Consider the following 25666-nt stretch of genomic DNA (forward strand, 5'->3'; position numbering starts at 1 on the left):
ATTAAAGTAAAAATCTCAAAACTGTGACCTTAATCGCAAAAGTTGATATTTATGTCACATTGTAATCCTTTGGATTCCCAGAGGAGTTACTTCAAGAGAATAGCTACACCAACTCCTGTATTTAGTACACTGACAGAACATGATATGGGACAAAGCTAAACTGAAACCTGAAAGAAACTATCAATCCCCATGCTCTGACATTTGGAGGTCATCAATGTATGTGCTGCCCTAGACCATAAACCTAATCCACTCTACTCTATCAACTTCTGACCATATCTAATATGATGTTGCTGTATTTCCAGACAACATTCTAGGTATGAACATTAATTTAGCACAGCATGACATTTCTTTTTTGAGGTTTGACATTTGACATTTCTATATCATTTGGTATCTCTTGACCCTGATTACAATTAAATAAAACTCCTGGCGCAATAAAATGCTCGCACCTGAGTAGATCTTCATGATATGTCACCTCAAGAAAAACACATTACTCAGCCTAATTCTAGGCATCAGCCTAAGAAGTGATTGGAATGATAGTTTTTGTTTGGATACATTTCCATTTTGCTGTTAATCAGGACAGTTTCCTCATTGCTAATTGGCTAATAGAGGAAATACATGGATTTAAACGTATCAACACAATCATTCTCAAATATGTTGGTGGAAGGTAGTTTCCTATATGGCCATCTATGCGTTATAATCTAAAACGAAGCAACTGCATGAAAATTCACTTTTGGATCATCTATGTAGGATCATTTGTATCATTCATTCATGTGAGTTAAGGATTTTGCCAATTTTCATTGTTGCAATTTGTTCTCTCATTTTTGAAAGTGCATTTAAAAGTGGTTTTTCCAGTTGATTTGTTGCTGCGAGAAGCTTCCATGATGAAAAAAAAACTGTTGTAAAGTCATAGACATGGACAGCACGGAAACAGACCCTTTGGTCCAACTCTTCCATGCCGATGAGATATCCTAACCTAATCTAGTCTGATTTGCCAGCACTTAGTCCATATCACTCTAAACCCTTCCCATTCATATACCTATCTAGGTACCTTTTAAATGTTGCAATTGCACCAGCCTCCACCAATTCCTCTGGCAGCTCATTCCACACATGCACCACACTGTGTGAATAATTTGCCCTTTAGGTCCCTTTTATATCTTTTCCTCTCACTGTAAATCTATGTCCTCTAGTTCTGGACCCCAGGGAAAAGACTTTGTCTATTCACCCTATCCATGCCTGTCATAATTTTATAATTGTCTACAAGGTCACCCCTTAGCCTCCAATGCTCCAGGGAATACAGCCCCAGTCTATTCAGCCTCTTCCTACAGCTCAAATCCTCCAGCCGCAATATGACGTCCTAACTCCTATACTCAGTGCTCTGACCAATAAAGGAAAGAGTACCAAACACCTTCTTCACTACCCCATCTAGCTGCAACTTCATTTTCAAGGAAATATGAACCTGCACTACAAGGTCTCTTTATCCAGCAACACTCCCTTGGACCTTACAATTAAGTGTGTAAGTCCTGCTAAGATTTGCTTTTCCAAAATGCAGCATGTTGCATTTATCTAAATTAAAATTTATCTGCCGCTCCTCAAACTATTGGCCTATCTGATTAGGTTCCTGTTGTACTCTGAGGTAACCTTCTTCACTACACCTCCAGTTTTGGTGTCATCTGTAAACCTACTAACTATACCTTTATTGTTCACATCCAATTCATTTATCTCAATGACGAAATGTTGTGGACCCAGCATCAGTCCTATGGCACACCACTAGGCGCAGGTCTCCAGTCTCAAAAGCAACCCTCCACCACCACTCTCTGTCTTCTATCTTCAAGCCAGTTCTGTATCCAAATGGCTAGTTCTCCCAGTATTCCATGAGATCCAACCTTGCTGACCAGTCTCCCATGGGGAACCTTGTTGAACACCTTACTGAAGTCCAAAGAAATCATGTCCACCGCTCTGCCCTCATCAATCCTCTTTATTACTTCTTCAGAAAACTCAATCAAGTTTGTGAGGCATGATTTACCACACACAAAGCCATGCTGACTATCCCTAATCGGTCCTTGCCTTTCCAAATACATGTGCATCCTGTCCCTCCAACAACTTGCCCACCACTGACGTCAGGCTCACTGGCCGATAGTTCCCTTGCTACCTTTCTTAAATAGTGGCACCGTGTTAGCCAACCTCCAGTCTTCTGGCACCTCACCTGTGACTTTCAATGATGTAAGTATCTCAGAAAGAAGCTGAACAATCGCTTCCCACAGAGTTCTCGGGCACATCTGATCAGGTGCTGGGGATTAATCCATTTTTATGTGTTTCAAGACACCCCTCCCCCCCCCCCCCCCCCCCTGTAATAATATGGACATTTTTCAACATATCACCATCTGTTTCCCCACATTCTATATCTTCCATGTCCTCCTCCACAGTAAACACTGATGCAAAATACTCGTTCAGTATTTCCCCCATTACCTGTGGCTCCACACATGGGCTGCCTTGCAGATCTTTGAGATACCCTATTCTCTCCCTAGTTATCCTTTTGTCCTTAACATATAAAAACCCTTTGGATTCTCCTGAACTCTATTTGCCAAAGTTATATCATGTCCCCTTTTAGCACTCCTGATTTCCCTCTGAAGTAATACTGCTATTGCCTTTATACTCTTCTAAGGATTCTCTCAATCTCTCCTGTCTATACCTGACTGAAAATGTGTTGCTGGAAAAGCGCAGCAGGTCAGGCAGCATCCAAGGAGCAGGGGAACTGAGGTTTCAGGCATGAGCCTTTCTTCAGGAATCATGAGCCCTTTCCTGAAGAAGGGCTCATGCCCGAAACATCGATTCCCCTGCTCCTTGGATGCTGCCTGACCTGATGCGCTTTTCCAGCAACACATTTTCAGCTCTGATCTCCAGCATCTGCAGTCCTCACTTTCTCCGGTCTATTCCTGACATATAGTTCCTTATTTTCCTTAAACAAAACCTCAATTTCTCGAGTCATCCAGCATTCCCTCGACCTATCAGCCTTTCCTTTCACCCTAACAGGAAAAAAACTCTCAGTGGACTCCTGTTGTCACTTTTTTGAAGGCTTCCCATTTTCCAGCTGTCCCTTAACTAGAGAACAACTGCTCTGATTAGCTATTGAAAATTCTTGCCTAATACGGTCAAAGTTAACCTTCCTCCAATTTATGATTTCAACTTTTAGATCTGGTCTATCCTTTTCCAGAATTACTTTAAAACTAATAGAATTATGGTCGCTGCCCCAAAGTGCTTCCCCATTGACACTTCAGTCACCTGCCCTGACTTATTTCCCAAAAGTAGGTCAAGTTTTGCACCTTCTCTAGTAGCTACATCCACATACTGAATCACAAAGTTTTCTTGTACATACTTAACAAGTTCCTCTCCATCCAAACCCTTAACACTATGGCAGTCCCAGTCTATGTTTGGAAAGTTAAAAATCCCAACCATAACCATCCTATTATTGTTTCAGATAACTGAGATCTCCTTACAAATTTGTTTCTCAATTTCCCTCTGACTATTAGGGGGTCTGTAATACAATCCCAATAAGGTGATCATCCCGTTTTTATTTCTCACTTCTACTCACATAACTTGCCTGGATATATTTTCGGGAATATCCTTCCTGAGTATAGCAGTGGCACTATCTCTTATCAAAAAACACACTCCGCCGCCTGTCTTGCCCCCCCTTTCTATCCTTCCTGTAGCGTTTGTATCCTGGAACATTAATCTGCCAGTCCTATCCATTCCTGAATCATGTTTCTGTAATTGCTATGACATCCCAGTCCCATGTTCCCAACCATGCCCTGCCTTCCCTGTTTGGCCTTTTGCATTGAAGTAAATGCAGTTATAGAGTCACAGAGTCATAGAGATATACAGCATGGAAACAGACACTTCGGTCCAACCCGTCCATGCTGACCAGATATCCCAACCCAATCTAGTCCCACCTGCCAGCACCGGACTCATATCCCTCCAAACCCTTCCTATTCATGTACCCATCCAAATGCCTCTTAAATGTTGCAATTGTACCAGCCTCCACCACTTCCTCTGGCCGTTCATTTCAAACACGTTCCACCCTCTGTGTGATAAAGTTGCCCTTTAGGTCTCTTATATATCTTTCCACTCTCACCCTAAACCTATGCCCTCTAGCTCTGGACTCCCTGACCCCAGGGAAAAGACTTTGCCTATTTACCCTATCCATATCCCTCATAATTTTGTGAACCTCTATAAGGTCACCCCTCAGCCTCTGACGCTCCAGGGAAAACAGCCCCAGCCTATTCAGCCTCTCCCTATAGCTCAAATCCTCCAACCCTGGCAACATCCTTCTAAATCTTTTCTGAACCCTTTCAAGTTTCACAACATCTTTCCGATAGGAAGGAGATCAGAACTGCATGCAATATTCCAACAGTGGCCTAAACAATGTCCTGTACAACCACAACATGACCTCCCAACTGTTGTACTCAATACTTTGACCAATAAAGGAAAGCATACCAAACGCCTTCTTCACTATTCTATATACCTGTGACTCCACTTTCAAGGACCTATGAATCTGCACTCCAAGGTCTCTTTGTTCAGCAACACTCCCTAGGACCTTACCATTAAGTGTATAAGTCCTGCTAAGATTTGCTTTCCCAAAATGCAGCACCTAGCATTTATCTGAATTAAACTCCATCTGCCACTTCTCAGCCCATTGTCTCATCTGATCAAGATCCTGTTGTCATCTGAGATAACCCTCTTTGCTATCCGCTACACCTCCAATTTTGGTGTCATCTGCAAACTTGCTAACTGTACCTCTTATGCTCGCATCCAAATCATTTATGTCAATGACAAGAAGTAGAGGACCCAGCACCGATTCTTGTGGCACTCCACTGATTACAGGCCTCCAATCTGAAAAACAACCCTCCACCACCACCCTCTGTCTTCTACCTTTGAGCCAGTTCTGTATCCACATGGCTAGTTCTCCCTGTATTCTGTGAGATCTAACCTTGCTAATCGGGCTCCAAAGGGGAACCTTGCTGAACGCCTTACTGAAGTCAATATAGATCACATCTACCCCTCTGCCCTCATCAATCCTCTTTGTTACTTCCCCAAAAACTCAATCAAGTGAGACATGATTTCCCACACACAAAACCATGTTGACTATCCCTAATCAGTCCTTGCCTTTCCAAATACATGTGCATCCTGTCCCTCAGGATTCCCTCCAACAACCTGCCCACCACCGAGGTTAGGCTCACCGGTCTATAGTTCCCTGGCTTGTCCTTACCACCCTTCTTAAACAGTGGCACCACGTTATCCACCCTCCAGTCTTCCAGCACCTCACCTGTGACTATCGATGATACAAATATCTCAGCAAGAGGCCCTGCAATCAATTCTCTTGCTTCCCACAGAGTTCTAGGGTACACCTGATCAGGTCAGTTTTTTTTTTATCAGTCCTATCTTCTTCTCTGCTTTGTTCCTTCCTGCCCCGATTGTTTGACTCGCTCCCTTTCCCAAATCCACCAATCTCAGAATGATGGTTTTCCTCGCTATTTCCCTGGGTCTCACCCCTCCACCTTACTAGTTTAAATCCTCGCAAGCAGCTCTAGCAAATCTCCCTGTCAGTATAATAGTCCCCTTATAATTCAAGTGCAATTTGACCTTCTTGTACAGGTCACTTCTACCCAAAAAGAGATTCCAATAATCCAAAAATGTGCACCTTTCTTCCATGCACCAGCTTCTCAGCCACGCATTCACTGCTCTCACCTTCTAATCCTGCCCTCACTAGCTCATAGCACCGGGAGTAATCTGGATACTACTCACCTCAAGGATGTTCTTTTTAAAGTCCTGCCTAGCTTTCTATATTCTCCCTTCTGAATCTTATCCCTTTCTCTTCCTATGTTGTTGGTTGCAATGTGTGCAATGACCTCCCTTTTGGTTCAGCCAGCCATATCGTAAGCATATCTATAAGTTTTACTCGGTTGCTTAATTGGTTTGTATTTCTGATAAAGGAACTCAATCATTTCTAATGCACCTATCAGCTTATCTTAACTGCAATGGAAGCCTTAAGAAACACAAATTACACTGAAACACAACAGAATTTTTCATGAATATAATAATGACTTCGACTCTGTATCGTATACATACATACATTTATATCATCGATCATAACATCTGTTTCATCACCATGACATTAAAAGGAAGCATTGCATAAAAATTGAATAAATTGAAACAATTTGTTAAGACTAAGTTTAACTTTCTCTAAATTAGTGTTTCGGAAGATAGTTAAATATAGTATTATTAAATGGCAAACAAATCCATTTGTAGAATATTTGATGCCAGGTTGCCATTCCAAATTTTATACATGTACAGAGTCTAGACACTTCCTACATGAAGCTTTACACCAACTTGCAGAGAGAAGACATGAACAAAATTATATTTGAGCAATTTTGTCTGTCAAAGTATAAATGTCTCCAGCAGAACGAGAACACCTATGAGTAACCCTCTTGCTGTTTTATCTGTTTGTTGATGGATATTTTATTGTTATATATTTAACAATGTGAATCTTTCTACTGAAAGAACTCTTCACTTTTCAGTCAAAAGATTAATACACAGCCTTAAGGTCTCTGCTTGCACAGTGAGATGCATACAAAGGTGCCTGCTGACTCTTGAGTCCTGGATTTTCCAGTTAATAAATGAGTGGAAAATATTGTGAAGAAACCATCCATCCACTGCAAGAAGATGAAAGAAATGTTTAGCATGGAACCCTTGCTAGATGGGTTAGTCAGGGGAAGAGAAATCTGGCAAACGAATGTAATACTATTAGACAGAGGAAAAAAGGAGGGGATGAAAATAAAAGTTAGAAACAGATGCATTAACATCACCTAAGATATAAACTTAAAATTTATAGGAATTACCATCTTACTTTCAGGCAGTGGCTATTAAAACTCTTCAGGCAGCAAGTATTACCGAAGTGAAAAACTCAATTTTCCAACTCACTGTTTCTTAACTAATTACTGACAGTATGTTAAGTCATCCAGCTACATGTCAGTTGAAAACATATTTAATTAATACTTTGGGGTGTATTAAAATACATCTTGTATTAGATTTATATGGTGCACTGATTGCACAAAAATATAGTATTGAATCTTATTTTAAGATTGTGCATGCACAATAATATTTCATGTACACAGTGCTTTGGAAAGATAATTTCAAAAATCTCCTCTGTATAAAGTTCTGTTGTTAACAAGAGAGGCCATAATTCTAATCAATGTTCATGGTACTTTTTGTGGCAGATTGTTATGTGGTAATGTAATTGTTTGCCTTGATGATTTATTGGTATTCTTAAATACCCCCTGGCCCAGCGTGACTACCCCGTAATCTAGATGCAATTTGCAAAAACAACTTGATTACCTAATTTCAAGTGATATAGCTGTGGGTTGATTTATTTGTCGACTATGAAATGTTCCAGTGGAAAACATATATCCTTCATTAGTTAGGTTTTTGTAACCTTATATGTCAACGTTAAGAAGTGCATCATTCAGAAGCTAGATTCTGATGCACTTTTTAAATAGATCAGTTTAGATCTCAAGTTCAGTTCCCTCCAAATCTATTGATATGCTCACCACTGGATAGCTTGGAGTATTTTTCGTTCAAGCAGAGAAGGCTGAGGGGGTACCAGAATGAGGTATGTAAATAATGAATGACATAGGTTAGATAGTGAAAAACATTTCCCCTTACTGAATGGTCCGTAACCAGCAAAAAATGTCTATCTCAGGCTTGAAAGCTGGGATTATCCTGACATACCTTGTATTTCTTGGACAGTGTTCCAATTTTCAAACAACTCTTGTGAATTATAAAGGCTTCCTGACTTTGTTCATGCATGGTCTTGCTCCATTTTAAAGTCATGCCGGTTCATTCCTGATACGTATTGACTAGAGAGAAAAAAAATAGTCAGTTTGTATAAATGCTATCAAGTATCTTAGAATTCTGCAGCATGAAAGGCTGTTCAGTCCATCATATTTGCACTAGTTATCAAGCACCTATCTACATTAATTCCACTTTCCAGCACATAGCTTATATCCATGTATATCAGATGTATTTCATTGTGTTTATCTAAATATTTCTTTTAAAAAAGATGTGTTCCCACATTAACCACCCCTTCAGACAGCAGGTCAGTCAGCACCCGAGGAGCAGGAAAATCGATGTTTCGGGCCTTCATTCCTGATGAAGGGCTTTTGCCCAAACGTCAATTTTCCTGCTCCTGCCTGACCTGCTGTGCTTTTCCAGCACCATTCTAATCTAGACTCTGATTTCCAGAATCTGCAGTCCTCACTTTCACCCCTTCAGACAAACAGTTCCAGATATTCATAACTCTCTGGATGGAAATACTTTTCCTTAAATCCCCTTCTAAACGTTCTGCTCCCTCACCTGAAATCATTGCCCCTGACGCTGCATTAAGTAAAATGTTTCTCACTATCTACCTATCTCTGTCCCTCATAATTTCGACATCTCAATCTGGTCACCCCTCATCTCAAAGGAAAATTACTCCACCCTATCTAGCCTCTCTTCATAGCTAAGACACTCCAACCCAGGCAGCATGCCGGTGAAGCTCCTCTGCACCTTCTCTAAAGCTGTCACATTCTTCCTGCAGTGTGGTTAACCAAAATACATACAGTACTCAAGCTGTGCCTTAGCTAATCAGCTCCATTATAACCAGCAGTTTTGTACTGACATCCTACCCTTCCTTGACCTCTTCATGTCCAACTGCCATCATGACACCAACTGCCTGAATCTCTCCACTTCCTCTCACCCACTCCAAACTCTCCTCTTCTGAACATGTAGCCCTCTGTTCCCTCCACTTCAACCCCAATATTACCATCAAACCACCTGACAAGGGAGCATGGTGATAGTTTGGCGCACCGACCTCTGAACCCACAAACTAACTCACTGATACCTCTTTCTACCGCCACCTCAATCACAACCTGACCTGTCAACATGAAACCATCATCTCCAAGATAGTCCACAATCTCATCACATTGGGAGATCTCCCATCCACAGCCTCCAACTTCATAGTTCTCCATTCCCAAACCGCCCATTTCTATCTTCGCCCTAAAATTCATAAACCTGACTGCCCCAGTCAGTCAATCATCTCTGCCTGCTCCATCCCCAATGAAACCATCTCCTCTGAGACTGATGAAACGTTCCCACCTGAAACATGGAGTCCCCTTCTCCTCTGCTGCTTGACCTGCTGTGGTTTTCCCAGCTCTACTCTTTATCCACTTGTACTCAATACATCAACTAATGAGAACAAATATCAGGGAATGCAATAGCCTAGTGGTATTATCATTGAACTATTAAACCAGAGATCCAGGTAATGTTCTGGGGATTTGAGTTTGAATCCTGCCATGGCACTTGGTGGAATTTGATTCTAATAGAAGTATGAAATTGAGTCTAATGTTGACCATGAAATCTTTGTTGACTTGTAATGCATTTTTAACTACCTGATTCACTGGCCCTGCTTCCTTCAAGGAACTGTGGCCATGCACATTCAGATTCCTCTGTACATACAAAGATTCTACCATTTATTGTGTACTCTCTTGCCTTGTTAGTCCCCTTAAATGCTTCACATCCTGCTTTTCAGGATTAAATTATTTGCCACTATTCAGTCCATTTGACCAACTCATCTATATTGTGCTTTCATCCATTTACCACAGCACCAAATCTTTTCACCTGAAAAGTTACCGATCATCCTTCTACATTTATATAGATCATTTAACGTTCACTGTAAACAGATAGCGACCCAAATCTTCCAGTGTGTTACTGGACCCAGGTTTCCAGTCACAAAAGGAACATTGACCATTACCTTCTACCTCCTACCATTAAGCCAATTTTGGATTCAACCCTAACCTTCAGCCTATGGTAAGTAAATTTGCAGAAGACACCTAAGTTGGTGGTATAATGGACAGTGAAGAAGGTTACCTGAAAAATACAATAGGACCATGATTAATGGCTATCAAGATAAATGTCAGATGCTACACTTTGAAACGATAAATCAGGGCTAGACTTACATTGTTAATGGTAAGGTCCTGGGGAGTGTTACAGAATGAAGAGATCTTGAAGTACAGGTTCATAATTCCTTGAAAGTGGAGTCACAGGTCGACAGGGTAGTGAAGAAGATATGTGGTATACTGGTCTTTATTGCTCAGTGCAGTGAGCATCTGAGCTGGTCATGTTGCGTCTGTATGGAACATTGGTTAGCCCACTTCTGGAATGCTGTGTTCAATTCTGGTCTCCTTGCTATAGGAAGGATGTTGTGAAACTTGAATGTTTCAAGAATTACGAGAATGTTGTCAGGGTTGGATGATTTGAGCTACAGGGAGAGGCTGAATAGGCTGTGGCTGTTTTTCCCCTTAGCCTTTGAAGGGGTGACCTTTTAGAGGTTTATATAATCATGAGGGGCATTGATAGGGTGAATAGTCAAGCTTTTTATCCTGTGGTGAGGAAGTTCAAAACTAATGGGCATAGATTTAAGGTGAGAGGGTAAAGATTTAAAAGGGGCCGAAAGGGCAACCTTTTCATGTGTGTATGAAACAAACTGCCAGAGTTTGTGGTACAATTACAACATTTAAAAGGCATTCCAATAGATACTTGAATTGGAAGAATTTAGAGGGGTATGGACTAATTTCTGGCAAATGGGACTAGATTAATTTTGGATATCTGGTTGGCATGGGCAAGTTGGCTGGAAGGGTCTGTTTTTGTGCTGTACATCTGTGTGACTCTAATTTGACAAATTGCCCTGGTTTTATCTTCTTGATCAATCTTGCATGCAGGACTTTATCAAACGCCTTACTACACTTCCCTCGCCTACACACTTGGGCCGTGGAGTTTGCACGTTCTCCCCGTGTCTGCGTGGGTGTTTCCTCCGGGTGCTCCGGTTTCCTCCCACAGTCCAAAGATGTGCGGGTCAGGTGAATTGGCCAAGCTAAATTGCCCGTAGTGTTAGGTAAGGGGTAAATGTAGGGGTATGGGTGGGTTGCGCTTCGGCGGGTCGGTGTGGACTTGTTGGGCCGAAGGGCCTGTTTCCACACTGTAAGTCTAATCTAATCTAATCATCTCTTTAAGGTAATACAAAACAAAAAGAGAGACCAAATGACTGAAGCCATGGAAACTGTGATAAATATAATGAAAAAAATACTGCAGTAAATTTGATATTAGACTGGAAACAATTGTGAGCATGAAAAAATATTGGCCAGTATTCTGCATGCAGTTTTCCCTTTCCCAAACTGATGTGATTGAACAATTCACACCAGGACTCTCCACAAACCTTTTTTCTCCACACAGATAACCCTTCTGCTTGAAACATCTCCAGCATCCCATCTCTATACAGAAATTGGAAAATGATAACTCCTGATAGAATTTATGTTATATGTTCTTACTACAAATCAAATGTCAGAAACTGTTTCTTAAACATATATTGGTCTCAGGTAGAAGAGTGTTGAAGACAAAAAGAAGAGTGAGGTTTGAAATAATAAGCCACAGGCTGCTTGGGATCACATTTTTGACTAAATAAGGATATAAGAAATAAAATAAAGTGCCATCCAAATTATTTTATCTCACTGGTGTGTAGGAAATGCATTCTGAATAGTATGATAAAATGATTGTTTTAAGAGGTGTATTTTCTGTGTTTCTTCTTTGAAAAGAGATTTTGAGTCATACGTACAGAGCTGTATCTACCAGGCCAAAAAAGTAAACTGCATGTGAGGCCCTGCTTTTTTTTAAGTTAGAACAATAGATGCTTCATGAATGGGTGGCTTTAGGTCCCTCAGAACTAGAGTTTTAGTTTAGCCTCCAGCAGATGTTGGGATTTTGAACTTGGTTGTGGAAGCTGCCATACCCCTCTCTCCAACAGAAATTTCTCTTGGTATTCTTTTCTCCTGGACTGAAAAAATATTGCATGTGAGACAATCAATTTTACTGAATTTGCCTTTGCCAAGAATGTGTTTATAAGTTGCTACTATATTGGAAGAATTGTTGTTTAATAGTTAGATAATCTATTACTCTGTTAAGTTTTCGCAACAGAGTTTTTCAACAGAGTTGAAGTTATACAAATTCTTCTTTCTTTTTTCTGTATTTTAACCATAAGGTGGTAATAAATTGTGTTTTGTGTAAAGTCAAGTAGTGTAACTAATCAAATTACACTTGGAACAAAGCACCTTATACTTACCTTTAAATAAGATAAAAGTCAGGGTCTAGGCTCACTCATTGTTTGTGTTTAAAGGAGATTTGAACTGATGCATAATAATAGTTAATAAAGTCTTATACAATATGAGGAAATCATGAGGATTGCTTTGTATGTGGACCCTATTATTTAAAATATTTACACTAACCTGTGAATGACTGAAAGCTAAATCTTTAAGCTAATTGCACAGGTGCCTTTAGTTCTTCTAGCATTCTTACAATAAACGTTACTCGTTGGAAGCAAGAAAAGGATTTGATAAAAAAAAACCCAGGCCACCATCAGAATTGATATCCTTCAGAATATTTTTTTAAAAACACAGATATAAATGTAATATATGTTTAGACAATCAGGTGAAACTCCATTTTCATTTTGCATAAATATTGTAGATGATAGAAAATATTATCCCAAATGAATACCTGAAGTTACGGGGAAATAAATTAAAAATTACATACTGTTTACTTGGCCAGTTCTATATGTTATATATTATAGAAATGTAACTTATCACCAGGATATTTGTTTTATTTCAGATGATACTTCAAAAACAGCAGATGCTCGACTATCCTTGGATGACTTGTTCAGAATAGAGTTCACTATACATGACCCAGAAGTGAAATGGATCAAAGGTATGTACTAAAAGTAATTACTCATAAAATGTCCATTTTAAAGCTATTCACAAAACTGTTTTTTCAGTTGTTCAAATTTATGAAATATCCATTATCAGGTTGTAAGTTTGCTCGCTGAGGTGGAAGATTTGTTTGCAGACATTTTGTCACCATTCTAGGTAAAATCATCAGTGAGCCTATCGTAAAGCGCTGGTGTTGTATCCTGCTTTCCATTTGTGTGTCTTGGTTTCTTAAAGTGGGTGATATCATTTAGAGTTCTTTTTTCTCACGGGATGGTAGATGGGGTCCAAATCAGTGGGTTTATTGATGAAGTTCCAGGCAAAATACCAGTCTTCTAGGAATTCCTGTGCTTCTCTCTGTTTGGTTTGTCTTATGATGGATGTGTTGTCCCGATCAAAGTTGTGTCCTTCCTCATCAGTATGTAAGGATAGTAGATATAGTAGGTTATGTCGTTTGGTGCCTAGTTGGTATTCATGTATCCTGGTGGCTATTTGTCTGCCTGTTTGTCAGATGTAATGTTTGTTACAGTCCTTGCAATTGTATTTTGTAAATGACATTCATTTTGCTGGTTGCTTGTATTGGGTCCTTCAGGTTCATTAGCCGCTGATTAAGTGTGTTGGCAGGTTTGTGGGCTACTATGATGTCCAGGGACCTGAGTAGTCTGGATGTCATTTCAGAGATATCTTTGATGTAAGGTCATATGGTTAGAGTTTCTGGCCACATTGTCTCTGTTTGTTTGGCTTTGTTATTGGGAAATAGGCAGACTATGTTTATTGGGTACCCGTTCTTCCTGAATACGCTGTATAGGTATTTTTCTTCGGCTGTTCATGGTTCCTGGGTGCTGCAGTGTGTTGTGGCTCATTGCAATAATGTCTTGATACCGCTTCATTTATGGGTGTTGGGATGATTGCTTCTGTCGTTAAGTATTTGGTGTGTGCACAGGAATTCCTAGAGGGCTGGCATTCTAACTAGAACTCCATCAATAAACACATCGATTTGGACCCCTTCTACCATCCTCTGGGAAAAAGAACCAGAAATGATGTTACCCACCTTAAGAAGCCAAGACACATGATTAGAAAATGGGAAATAACACCAGCGCTTCACCAGAGGCTCACTGATGATGTTACCTGGTATGGTGACGAAATGTCTGAAAACAAACCTTCTAGCTCAGTGAACAAACTTACAACCCGAACCTCAACCTGAGCTCCAAATCTTCTCAATAGCACATACCCATTATCATTCATAGGATGTATTTAAGAACAGGCTATGAAAATATATACATAAGGTTTGGTTTTGATCAGAATAAATTTCTCTGCTAATATTTAACTTTGTATGTACAGCTATTTGAAAGTACTACATCAATGTATTTTTACATATGGTTTCTATTGTTGTACAACATGTTTGGAAGAAGAATGTTAGAATATTTTTTACATGCAGGAGACAGCGAGGTCTGCAGATGTTGGAGATCAAAGTTAGGAGTATTTGCTGGAAAAGCACAGCAGGTCAAGCAGCATCTGAGGAGCAGGAAAATCGACATTTTGGGCTGGACCTCTACATCAGGAAGGGCTATCTTGTTGCAAAACAGGAAAAGAATTTATAATCAAGCTTGATGATCATATACCCATTGGCAATTATTATCTTTATTTTAGTGTTTGTATTCTTGTTTCTAAATCATAAGTTGAGAGTTTAAATCCTATTTCAGAGATTTCAGCACATTATTATACCAACACCTTTAGCAAATGCTCCATTGTCAGCAGTTCTATATTTCAGTTAAGAAGTTAAATGACACCCTATATACCTCTCAAATGAGCCTATAAGATGCTATAGTATATTTCATGGAACAACATGAGATTTCCCATTGGAAGATCTGAAGAAGGGTCTCTGGACTCAAAACATTAACTCTGTTTTCTCTCCAGCCATGCTGCCAGACCTGCTGAGTTTCTCTAGAAATTTTTGTTTTTGTTTGTTTTGGATCTCTAGTATTCACAGTTCTTTGCTTTTTTAAAAATTCCCCACAGAGACTTAGTGACATTTATTGCTCAATAAACATTATCAAAACAGCCATCTAATCATTGCCGTTTCTAAAACCTTGCTGTTTGCAATGTGACAGCTATGCTTCCCTCCATAACCAACTTGACTACAATCAGGAAGTATTTCATTGGCTGTGAAGAGCTTTAAAATGTCTGAAGTTTCAAGAAAGTAATGCGAGTCTGGTATTAGGAAAAGCTCCATTTCATACACACATGCTCTGCTGAGAAATTGCAAAGAAGTTTGAAAGACTCAGTCTGTTGTTTGGCTTTTGTAAGTAAAGAATGATAGGCAGACCTGAAAATTCTCTTTCATATGGCAGTAAAGGTCCCACTCAATGCCAGTACAGTTTATCATCAGGTACATGTATTGTAATTGTATTTTCTCCAGTGTACATTGATAGCTGTCTTTCCAGCTGGCAATCCCATCTGATCAAGTGCACTTGACTGTTTTATTTTTGTCAGCTTCTCCAAATTTTTAATTTGAGATAAGTGACAATTTAATGCAAACCATCTGTAATAGCCTATTGATTGCTTCTCATCCAAAACATTTCAGTTTAATGGTTACAAAGCTCAGCCTTTACAGTAAGCTCATTGAATATTGTGAGCCCATTTTCGGCTCATCATCACGCTTCAGTGGATAAAAAGATTTCTGTGAGCATGACAACATTGTGACTAGACCGACTTCTCGTTTGTCTTATAACTGCATTAACTTCAGATCGAGACAATATGACTTTGTTCATGAGCTGGTCTACTGCACTAATGCCAAAACAATAGCTTTTCTTTCTGTTTGCTTTTCAATAACAGTTCCATAAATACCTGTAAGCTGCTTAAAGCTTATATCAAGACATTGGTCTTAGTATTAAGAAACCTTCGCCAATTACTGGTGAATGTAATAGTTTAAAGCCTGAAATTATCCTGAATTTTTTTTTCCAAATTCAGCATTATCTGGGAGAATTGGAAGACCTATGGCAAGGTAACAAAGGCCAAATGACAACCCTTTTGATATGGTGAAGAGTAAAGTATCTTTTGTACCTACTATGATCCCAATATCAATGCTGTATTATAATAGCTTGGCCAGGGGTGCTGTATGTTCTGGAGCACACGTCTTCAGGACTGTTGCAAGAATGTTGTCATGGACTTTGCAGTATCCAACACCTTCAACCATTATTTGATAGCACATGGAGTAAATTGAATTGGTTTAAAATTAACATCAGTGATGCTGGGGGACTTCTGGAAGAGACCAAGATGGATCCTCCGCAGGACACTTCTAGTTGAAAAGTGTTATAAGTATTTCAGTCCTACCTTTTACGCTGAGGTGCTTAGCTCCCCAGTTGTTGAGTTGAAAGGTCAGGCAGCATCCGAGGAACAGAAGAGTTGACGTTTCAAGCATAAGTTCTGCTCCTTGGATGCTGCCTGAGTGGCTGTGCTTTTTCAGCACAATACTTTTCAACTCTGATCTCCAGCATTTGCAGTCCTCACTTTCTCCTCCCGATTATTAAGGATAGGGATATTTGTGGAGTCATCAATAACAATGAATTGTTTAATTTTCCATCACCGTTTATGACTGAAAATGACATGATTGCAGAGCTTAAATCTGATCCATCCATAATAGAATTATTTCGCTCTGTCACTTAATGTTTATGCAGTTTGGCAAGCAAGTGGTTCCATTTTAGGGTTTTTACCAAATTGATACCTTATTTTAGATATGACTTGTGCTGCTTCTGGCATGCCATCCTGCACCTTTTATTGAATTAGGGTTGATCACTTAGCTTGCTCTTAATTATAGAATGACAGATATGGTAAATTGTGTGGGAGTACAATTCTCCTGTAACTGATAGTCCACAACAACTTATGAATGCTAAGTATTGAGTTATGATTTGGAGATGCCAGTGTTGGACTGGGGTGTACAAAGTTAAAAATCACACAACACCAGATCATAGTCCAACAGGTTTAATTGGAAGCACACTAGCTTTAGGAGCGACGCTCCTTCATCAGGTGATTGTGGAGGGCTCGATCATAACACAGAATTTATAGCAAAAATTTGCAGTGTGATGTTACTGAAATTATACATTGAAAAATTGATTGATGAAAGGCTTAACAGACAATCAATTTTTCAATGAATAATTTCAGTTACATCACACTGCAAATTTTGCTATAAATTCTATGTTACGATCGAGCCCTCCACAATCACCTGATGAAGGAGCATCGCTCCGAAAGCTAGTGTGCTTCCAATTAAACCTGTTGGACTATAACCTGGTGTTGTGTGATTTTTAAGTATTGAGTTGTTAGATCTGTTCAAAGTATATCCAACGTAACAGATTGTTGGTACTACACAATGCATTATAGGATATTCTCAATGTGAACACAAGACTTTGTCTGTACAATTTCTGTGTGGTAGTCACTCTAACCAGTACTGTCAAGGATAGATGCATCGGCAGCCAGCAAATTAGAAAGGATGAGATCAATTTTTTTTTATCTTGTTGGTTTCCTCACCATTTGATGCAGACCCAACTCATGAATGAATCAACTCATTCAGTTCTAGTGCTACTTGAGGCACTCTTGGTGATGGACATTGAAGTTCTCCACCCAAAGTGACCTTGCCACCCTCAGTGCTTCCTCCAATTGATGACCAACATGGAACAGTACTGATTCAGCTGCAGGAGATTCCTTTTTCCCTGTTTGACTGGATATCACGAAACTTCATGGGCATCACAGTATCAGTTTTCCAATCCTCTGGAAACCTCCCAAAATTCTGGAATATTTTTACCAATGCCTCCACTCTCTCTGAAGCCACTTCCATTAAAGCCCTTGGATGCAGGTCATCAGGTCCTGGTGATTAGTCTGCTTTTAATTCCATTATTTTGTCAAATAATTTTGTCAAACACCATTTCTGAAAAAAGTTCACTGAAACCAAAATGTTAACTCTGCTTTCCCTCCACAGATGCTGCCAGAACTGTTGAGTTTTTTCCGGCAATTTCTGTTTTTGTTTCTGATTTCCAGCATCTGCAGTTTTTTTGAGTTTTTTTGTGAAATACTTTGTTAGTTGTGATAAATACTGACATAAGTTATTTCCTCCCGTTAGTATATGGCTTATCTGTTATTCTCTACAGCGAAGACCAATACAAATTATTAATTTAAAATATCTGCCATTTCTCTGTCCCTATTACCAGTTCTCCAGATTGTGTCAGCTGAGGCACCCACACTTACTTTAATAATTCTCTTTTTACATATCTGTAGAAGCTTTTTGCTTTTGCTAGCAAAACCAGCATTCATTACCCATCCCTAATTCTCCTTGAACTACATGCCTTGGTCAGCTATTCTGAATGCCAGTTAAAAATGAATCACACTGCTCAGGAAGACTATAAGGATAGCACATTTCTGTTCCCCCACACCCCCAAGGGTATTTGTGAAACAGTTATTTTATGTGATAGTCACAGACAGTTGTCACAATCATCATTACTGAGACTAACTTTATATTCCAAATTTGTTAATTGAATTTAAATTGAACCAGCTGCCATGATGGAATGTGAACCATTATCCTGGGTGTCTAGATTATGAACCCAGTCACATTACTACAATGCTAGATATCTTCTAATCAACCTGTTTGGTGATGTTATTTGACTTGAACCTGGGTTTCCTGGCTCAGAGGTAGGGACACCACCACTGCCTCTCAAAAAACCCCAAAGTTATTAAGTGAACCAGGTGAGACTTTACAACATGTTTAGGATGAGAGGGGAAAGATATAAAAGAGACCTAAGGAGCAACTTTATCATGCAGAGGGTGGCATGTGTATGGAATGAGTTGCCAGAGGATGTGATGGAGGCTGGTACAATTGTAACATTCAAGAGGCATTTGGATGGGTATATGAATAGGAAGGGTTTGGAGGGATATAGGCCGGATGCTGGCAGGTGGGACTAGATTGGTTTGGGATGTCTGGTCGGTGTGGACGGGTTGGACCGAGGAGTCTGTTTCCATGCTGTGCATCTCTATGACTCTATGACTCTAAATGGTTGCACAGTTGTCAGCTGATTGTTACTTTCAGATTTCCAATGGAGGGATTCAAACTTGAGTGTCTGGATTTCAAGTGCAGTGGCAATATCTTCACACCATTGCTGCCACCTGATGCTTAACACAGTGCTACTATTTGCAGTTATTACTTCTTGTTGAAGCATCAAGAATGGACTTTAAAAAACTGATCATTACCCACAGAGTGTTTATTGTTTGTAATGTCATAACTTTACAAACGTGAAGTACATGATGTTTTTATTTATATAATATTTTAGTCAGTTATGTAAAAGATTTAAAAGCAAGTGACCGATAGTTATTTAACATGAATCACCAAAGTTACACACAGAGTTCAATTTAACATTAGTAAGTGATCAGTATTAATTGTGTCAATTATCAAAATCTGCAGTTTTTTATGAGAACAGCTGAGTTGATAGCTGCCAATGCAGTTTAATCATTGACTATCATTTGTATTAGTAACTACAATCTTACAAGTAGCTCAACTGAGTAAACGTCCCTCCTTCCTGGGATGCAGATATGATAACAGAGTCATAAACTCCTTTCAACAATACAGCCACCTGTATCAGTTAAACTCTTTGCACAAACCATAGTATTTGAACCAGCTTTACTTTCACTTTTTCACAACCTCCAATTAGTTGCAGGTAAGTGACGTTTCAGTTGAATTCATCAATCAGACTAAGACATGTACTTGTAGAGTTCATCCACTTCCTTATCAATCATCATTGATAGATGTGGAGATCTATGAATGTCATTGAGGTATTAAAGCATTTCTTTCCTCAAACAAGAAAACCCTTGTGAAAACTAATGTTGTTCAAGGTCAATTTGCTTGAAATTTGCATGTGCTTCACATGTACTGGATTAGAATTTTGACCATTTTCCATGTAGAATCAGCCTAATCATCTTTTCTTTCTAAAAAATAAAATGAATCAGATCTTTTGCAGTATTTATTTTGGAATTTCATCTGGAGGAAATAATTGAGTTGATTTTCAACTTGTCACCTGAGTGATAAACTGACATTGTAAATGTGCCTATTTTAACGAAAACTAAAATTGGGTGACTTCTAGTATGGATGACATATCCAGAATCTTAGTCTTATAGGGCAATAAGATGAAAATTTACCTCGCTGACATTTAAAAGCTTTAAATTTCACAATTGATCAGTTCAAAAGATGTTACACTACAGAATGTCCACCTCCTTGATGAGAGCAATGACAAGAATGAAAAAAAGAAATCAAGAAACAAAAATCACACAATTTCCCCTCAAACCTTTTACTGGTAATTTCAGAATTTTATTCTTAAGCTCCTTCTTTTCATGTGTTTCCATCTCGCCCCACTGACTAGAAGGTATTGGATGAGATGTTGGTAATTCAGCCCATCGAGTCCACTCCATCATTCAATGAGGTCATGTCTGATATGTTAATACTCAACTCCAATTTCCTGCCTTTCCCCCATATTCCTGGTGAAGGGCTTATGCCTGAAATGCCAACTCTCCTGCTCCTCAGATACTGCCTGACCTGCTGCGCTTTTACAGCACCACACATTTCAAATCTGATTCTTGAGCATCTGCCGTCTTCACCTTCTCCTTTTCCCCAGAAACCTTGATCCCCTGTATCCCAGCCTTGAATATACTCTGTAATTCACTCTCTACATCAATCTGAAGTAAAGAATTGCACTGATTCACAACCCGTCATTATCTCACCTCCCACTTCTGATTCCCCTCCCCTCAGTGAGAAAATAAATAGCACCAAAACAGTCAGACAAACAGTGTGTACCCCACACCTGCTGCCATATGGCTGTCCTGACCATCATGCAGCTGTTCCTTCTGCGCAACATCCAACTAAACTCCCTGTCCAATGCCCTCTTTGACTCTTTATCTGCACAACTTGCCCTCAGTAAATTAGCAGCCTCATCTTCTCAGCATGTCTACTCTCAGGTCAACTTAACCATATTTCAAAACATTTTGGAGCTCAGGAAAGGATATATCTTCCAGGTAATTTTGCTTGCAGGGATCCACAGATCTGAATCATCTATGCACAATGCTTTTGCACTGACATGAATGCACATGTTATGATATTTGCTTGCTTCCTTGGCAGTCTTTGATTTTCTTTTATTCATTCATGGAAGAGTACAGTGGTGCTTCGGACTTAGTTAGAGGCTGACAGTCTGTCTGGACGATATTCCTCTCTTAGCGCATAAGATCTTGAGTGCTCGGCTCCAAGCTACCAGTCTCTACTGTTTAATTTATTTTTAACACTAAGATAAAGATGTGCGCCAGCTTGTGATGGTGCAGTGCACTGAGCAATCTATCAATCAGTCAGATAGACGGTGGACATATCACTTTATTGGTCTGTGCTATATCAAAGTCAGGGCTGAAAGATTTGTCAGCAGCTTATGTGGTAAACATAATGTATGTGATGTGGGAAAGTGTCATTAGTTGGTTTAAATAGCTGTGTAGGCAGTTAGAGGATGTTGCCACAGTCAATCAAGGGTTTGTCCTATTTCTCTCCAGGGGGCTGGCTACAGTCAAGTACAAGCAGTTTTGGGGTTATTGTATGTCAATCATGGTGTCATTGAAACATCAGTCTGTTGGCAGGGTGAGTGGCAATTCTTTCTACAATGAGAAAAAGAAATGAATTGAGTGAAATAAAAGTAAATTACTGAGCAATTTGTGGTCATACATGAAAAGGAGGGATGGTGGAATGTTCACAGTGAGTAGAAAGAACAAAGACCAGGAAAGGTTAGTAGTTTGGGAAGATGAGGTGGGTGAAACCGTTTGATTAAACATTATGTATGCAATAGTGAGAGTCACAGTCAATGAGTCTTGATGAAAAGCATGTGCAGTGCAACTGTTAATGTTTAGTGATCTTAGTTTGTGAGGTAACTTTGCAAAAATGGGAAACTTATCTTTGAAGTGTGCAAAAGATCATTGTCCAATTTTCAGCACTGGTGGGTGACCCTCTTCACTTGGGATTTTACACTGACCAACGCTGCAATTTCTGTCCAAGGTGGCTGGGTCTGTTAGTGTGGGTTTTAATGGTCAGCTGAATAAAGTGATGCTCTCTTCTCCACTGTGCTATCCAGAAACACCTCCAGATCTCTGGCTTGCCTTTCATTTGAGATATTTCAACAGTTGAGTACCACAGTTGAGACGTAATTCCTGGCTTGCAGCACCTGAGCTGGTGTGTGCAGCTGTGCTTTAAATATAATACAGAAGTGTATAAGCTGGAAGATCCTAGCAAGTGAGAATTTCTGCTTTGCTCACTACAAGATTCTCTAAGAACCACGCCCAAGATTTTGGTTACATGCTTAATGAGGAGAAAAGTGGAAGATCATTTGTGAAAATTTGTCCCGTGGCCATAGCGAACTCACTCACCAAAATGCTTTAATTACAAATGTGACAATTTAAACCTTGCAGTACATTAATCTGAATAATAAAAATAGTTTCTTCTTTGGTCTGTCAAGAATCAATCAAATCAACATGTACACCATAAACTAAGTAAACATTTGAGCCTAGGTTTTGCCAGCATTGGTCATAATGAATTTAGTGTATACATCATTATTATAACTTTCATCATCCAACAACTTGTGATGAGAATATGTGCCCAAGTTGGTCAATTATCTTGTTGACAGTGACCACTGGTTTCCCAGTGGGTTTATTGGTTTGTCAAGAACTGTTGGCCTCTTTTGATTATAGTTCACTCAGGAAAGATTTCCTGAACCTGAGGGGCAGTCAAGGACACAGAACATTGCCTGGTAAAATCCAACTCCATATATTATATTATGGTGCATTGTAAGTTTGTTTATTTTATTGTTAAGCAATTCAATTTTCATTAATCATTGCTCATTTAGATATAGAAAGGGTGACAATTTCTTATCGGCAGAAATTGTTTGTTCCCTGCTTTGCTTTTATGGGCATAGGTTTGCAATGGACACAATTTTCGAAATGAAATCTGCATGTGAAAGCATAATCTATAAATTTCCATTTAAAATTTCAATTAAAGATAATAGCTTCTTTGTGATAAAATGTAAAAAGAAGCTTGTTAAAATTGAATACAATTCATTAAGAGAAATGAAATGTTATTTAAAATTTATTGGATCGGTGAAATCAAAGTTAATTGAAAAGCAGCCATACTTGTCAACACAATTTAGCCTTTCATTTGACATTTGTAAAATATTTCTAATTCAACAACACAATGTAATAACAATTAGGAACAAAAAACACTTTAGGGTCTTAGGATGGAATACTTCAAAATTTAAAAGAGCAACACAATACATGTAAGCACATAGATTTTATTCAAAATAAAGTTGTCGGAGTATTGTACTGATTTAATTACAGAAAATGACTAAAATGGTACCTTATGAAATCATTCCTTTAGTTGACTTGTAGTCACTATTGGAATAATTTTCTTTAGGTCCATTTTTTTAAAATGACTTATCCTATAACAATCCTGTTTTGCCTTGCACTGTTTGTCTTTTAATCATTTAACCACTTTATCCAGTCATAGAACTTGCTTTTTGTTTTGCATAAAATTGACAGCTGTTTCCACTTCTGAGAAAAGAACATGATTCAAAAATGTTTCTTTCTTCAAAGATGATGGCAGATGTATTTGCATCACTTCAATTTTCATTTTACATTGTCAGCATCACAGTATTTTGCTTTGAATCAAAATAATCTTCATGTGATTAATTTTCCAAATTAGATTGTCAGGTTTTCTTAAACTAATTAACAACACTTTTTAAAAATGTGTATTGAACTGTGATATTGCTGGCTTGATATACCGATCACAGTTTGTCCACTGTTTTGTAAAAATAGCATTTAATCTTTCAGATAATTAAAATCATTGGAAACATTGTTTTTATTGCTATTATACAAATTACATATGAAATGCAAACAAAGTAATTGCTGATGGAGCTAATGCCAGCAAACTGAAGGGCATCATCTTGGACAGTCACTTGAATATGTGAGTTCAATTTACTTGTAAAACAGGACATGGACGTCACCACCCCAACATAATATTGAGAGTGGTTAGTATTCTGCTCACAACAATACTTCAACAATTTTACTATGACATAAATTATATGCATGACCCAGTATTTCATACTGATTTAAGAATGAGAGAAAATATAATAGCGCACATTTCACATTTACACTCATATGGTCATCTAACTTTTGTAAATAAACTGACCATTTGATAGTTACATGATTAATTAATCATTAGTTGAATGATTAATGAGATATTTATCCTTAATTTTGTGTACAATGTTATTCTTAATTATTTCAGCTGATGTATTTGTGCATGGCAGAGGAAGCAGTCCCTTTATCAATGTATATGATCTTTTCAGTCACCTGTATTGTTTTCACCTTGCAGTGTTCCTCACTAAATTAATTAGACTTACGTGCTTATTTAATATATTATCTGATGTGATTACAGCCAAGAACACAGAATTGTCTTTGCTGACCACAGATCACACACCCACACATATGTTACTGTGAATTCATTGCTATGCTTTGCTCAGCAATAAATTCCATTCCAGCTTAGTTGGATGAGATAGAGGCAATGAATTGTGATATTGCATGTCGAGCTTATTTAGAGCAATTGTCCACTATCTTGATATCCTCCATTAAAGGTAAATAACAATCCCAAAATTTACTGTCATTTTTAAAATTTCAGATGAATTGTTAATCTTCCCAAGGGTTATAAGTGAAGTGTCAGTATTAAATATTATGTTCTTGTTGACTGATGTCTGCAATTCCTGTAGAGTCTTTTGAAAATAAAAGCAATCCCCATAATGAGAACAGAAAGAAAGCCATAGTGCAAGGTTTTTTTAAAAATTATTTTACTCTAACAATCCAACTAAAATAATTCAAAAATGTTTCAAATACAAAGGTAAATGTGACAAAATCTAAAAATCTAAATCTGCAAAAACATCACTTTAAATCATTAGTACAATAATGATACAGCTCATGTATTTACCAACACTTTCAGTGATTCTCATACAAACATTGGACTACATGCAATCTTTCAGCCTCTCAGTTTACAACTCAGCCTCCACTATGTAGGATCTTTCACATCCCACTCAAATGTCTCAGTCCTTGAATTATGCTCACAAGCATATTCCATTTGATGTCCCTGATGCAATTTCTGTTGGCAAAGTGAATATCAATGAACTGTCTCTCACTTGTATCTTCAAAGTCCTAATGACACAAAATTCCCAAGGATTCCTTTCATCAATCATGTTAAACCATTTGGTGAGTTCTGACAACATGGAAACAGCAGCAATGGTCCTGTCAAAATCAAAGTACCTAACCTTGCCTGCTGTCAGCTTTTTGCTTTTTCCAATTTATGACACATGGTGAAACAGTTGGTGCTGTATTCTTTGAGACCTCTTTCAATTCCAGAGTAGGTCTGTGTTTTACGTGTTGTAACGTGAACACTACCAGCTTGTGGGTCAGGTAATTTGCTTGCATCATCCTCTTTCCCTGAATGGAGTTAAGGGCTTGCTTGCTTCACAGTAGTGAAGGAATGCTTTAAGTGCGGCTTAATGAAAGCAGACTCGTCTTCAACAAAATGTATTTTATTTCATGGTGGAAATTGGATACAAGTTGCAATTGTAAGATTTTAAATTGGGCAAATCTAACAAGGGTTCCAACTGCTTTAGAATCCCAGTGCACATGTTGGTACACAACAGCCTTTTAAAGATAGCCCAGATGTAAGAGATGCCAGTCTGTGAGCAGATACCCACTGAGTGGTAAGTTGTTTTGACAATGGA

At 38.7% G+C, this 25666-nt stretch overlaps 1 protein-coding gene across 1 annotated transcript in view; it reads left to right on the plus strand.

Annotated features, from left to right (window-relative positions):
- The window catches only part of LOC132817060 (inactive dipeptidyl peptidase 10-like), a 924305-nt gene that overhangs the window by 206421 nt on the left and 692218 nt on the right, over positions 1 to 25666 (plus strand). The window contains exon 3 of the mRNA XM_060827148.1: positions 12745 to 12840. Coding sequence (XP_060683131.1) covers positions 12745 to 12840 — 96 coding nt within the window. The remainder of the gene's footprint in view (positions 1 to 12744; positions 12841 to 25666) is intronic.

This window comes from Hemiscyllium ocellatum, chromosome 7, assembly GCF_020745735.1.
Source record: "Hemiscyllium ocellatum isolate sHemOce1 chromosome 7, sHemOce1.pat.X.cur, whole genome shotgun sequence".
NCBI classification, from domain to species: Eukaryota; Metazoa; Chordata; class Chondrichthyes; order Orectolobiformes; family Hemiscylliidae; genus Hemiscyllium; species Hemiscyllium ocellatum.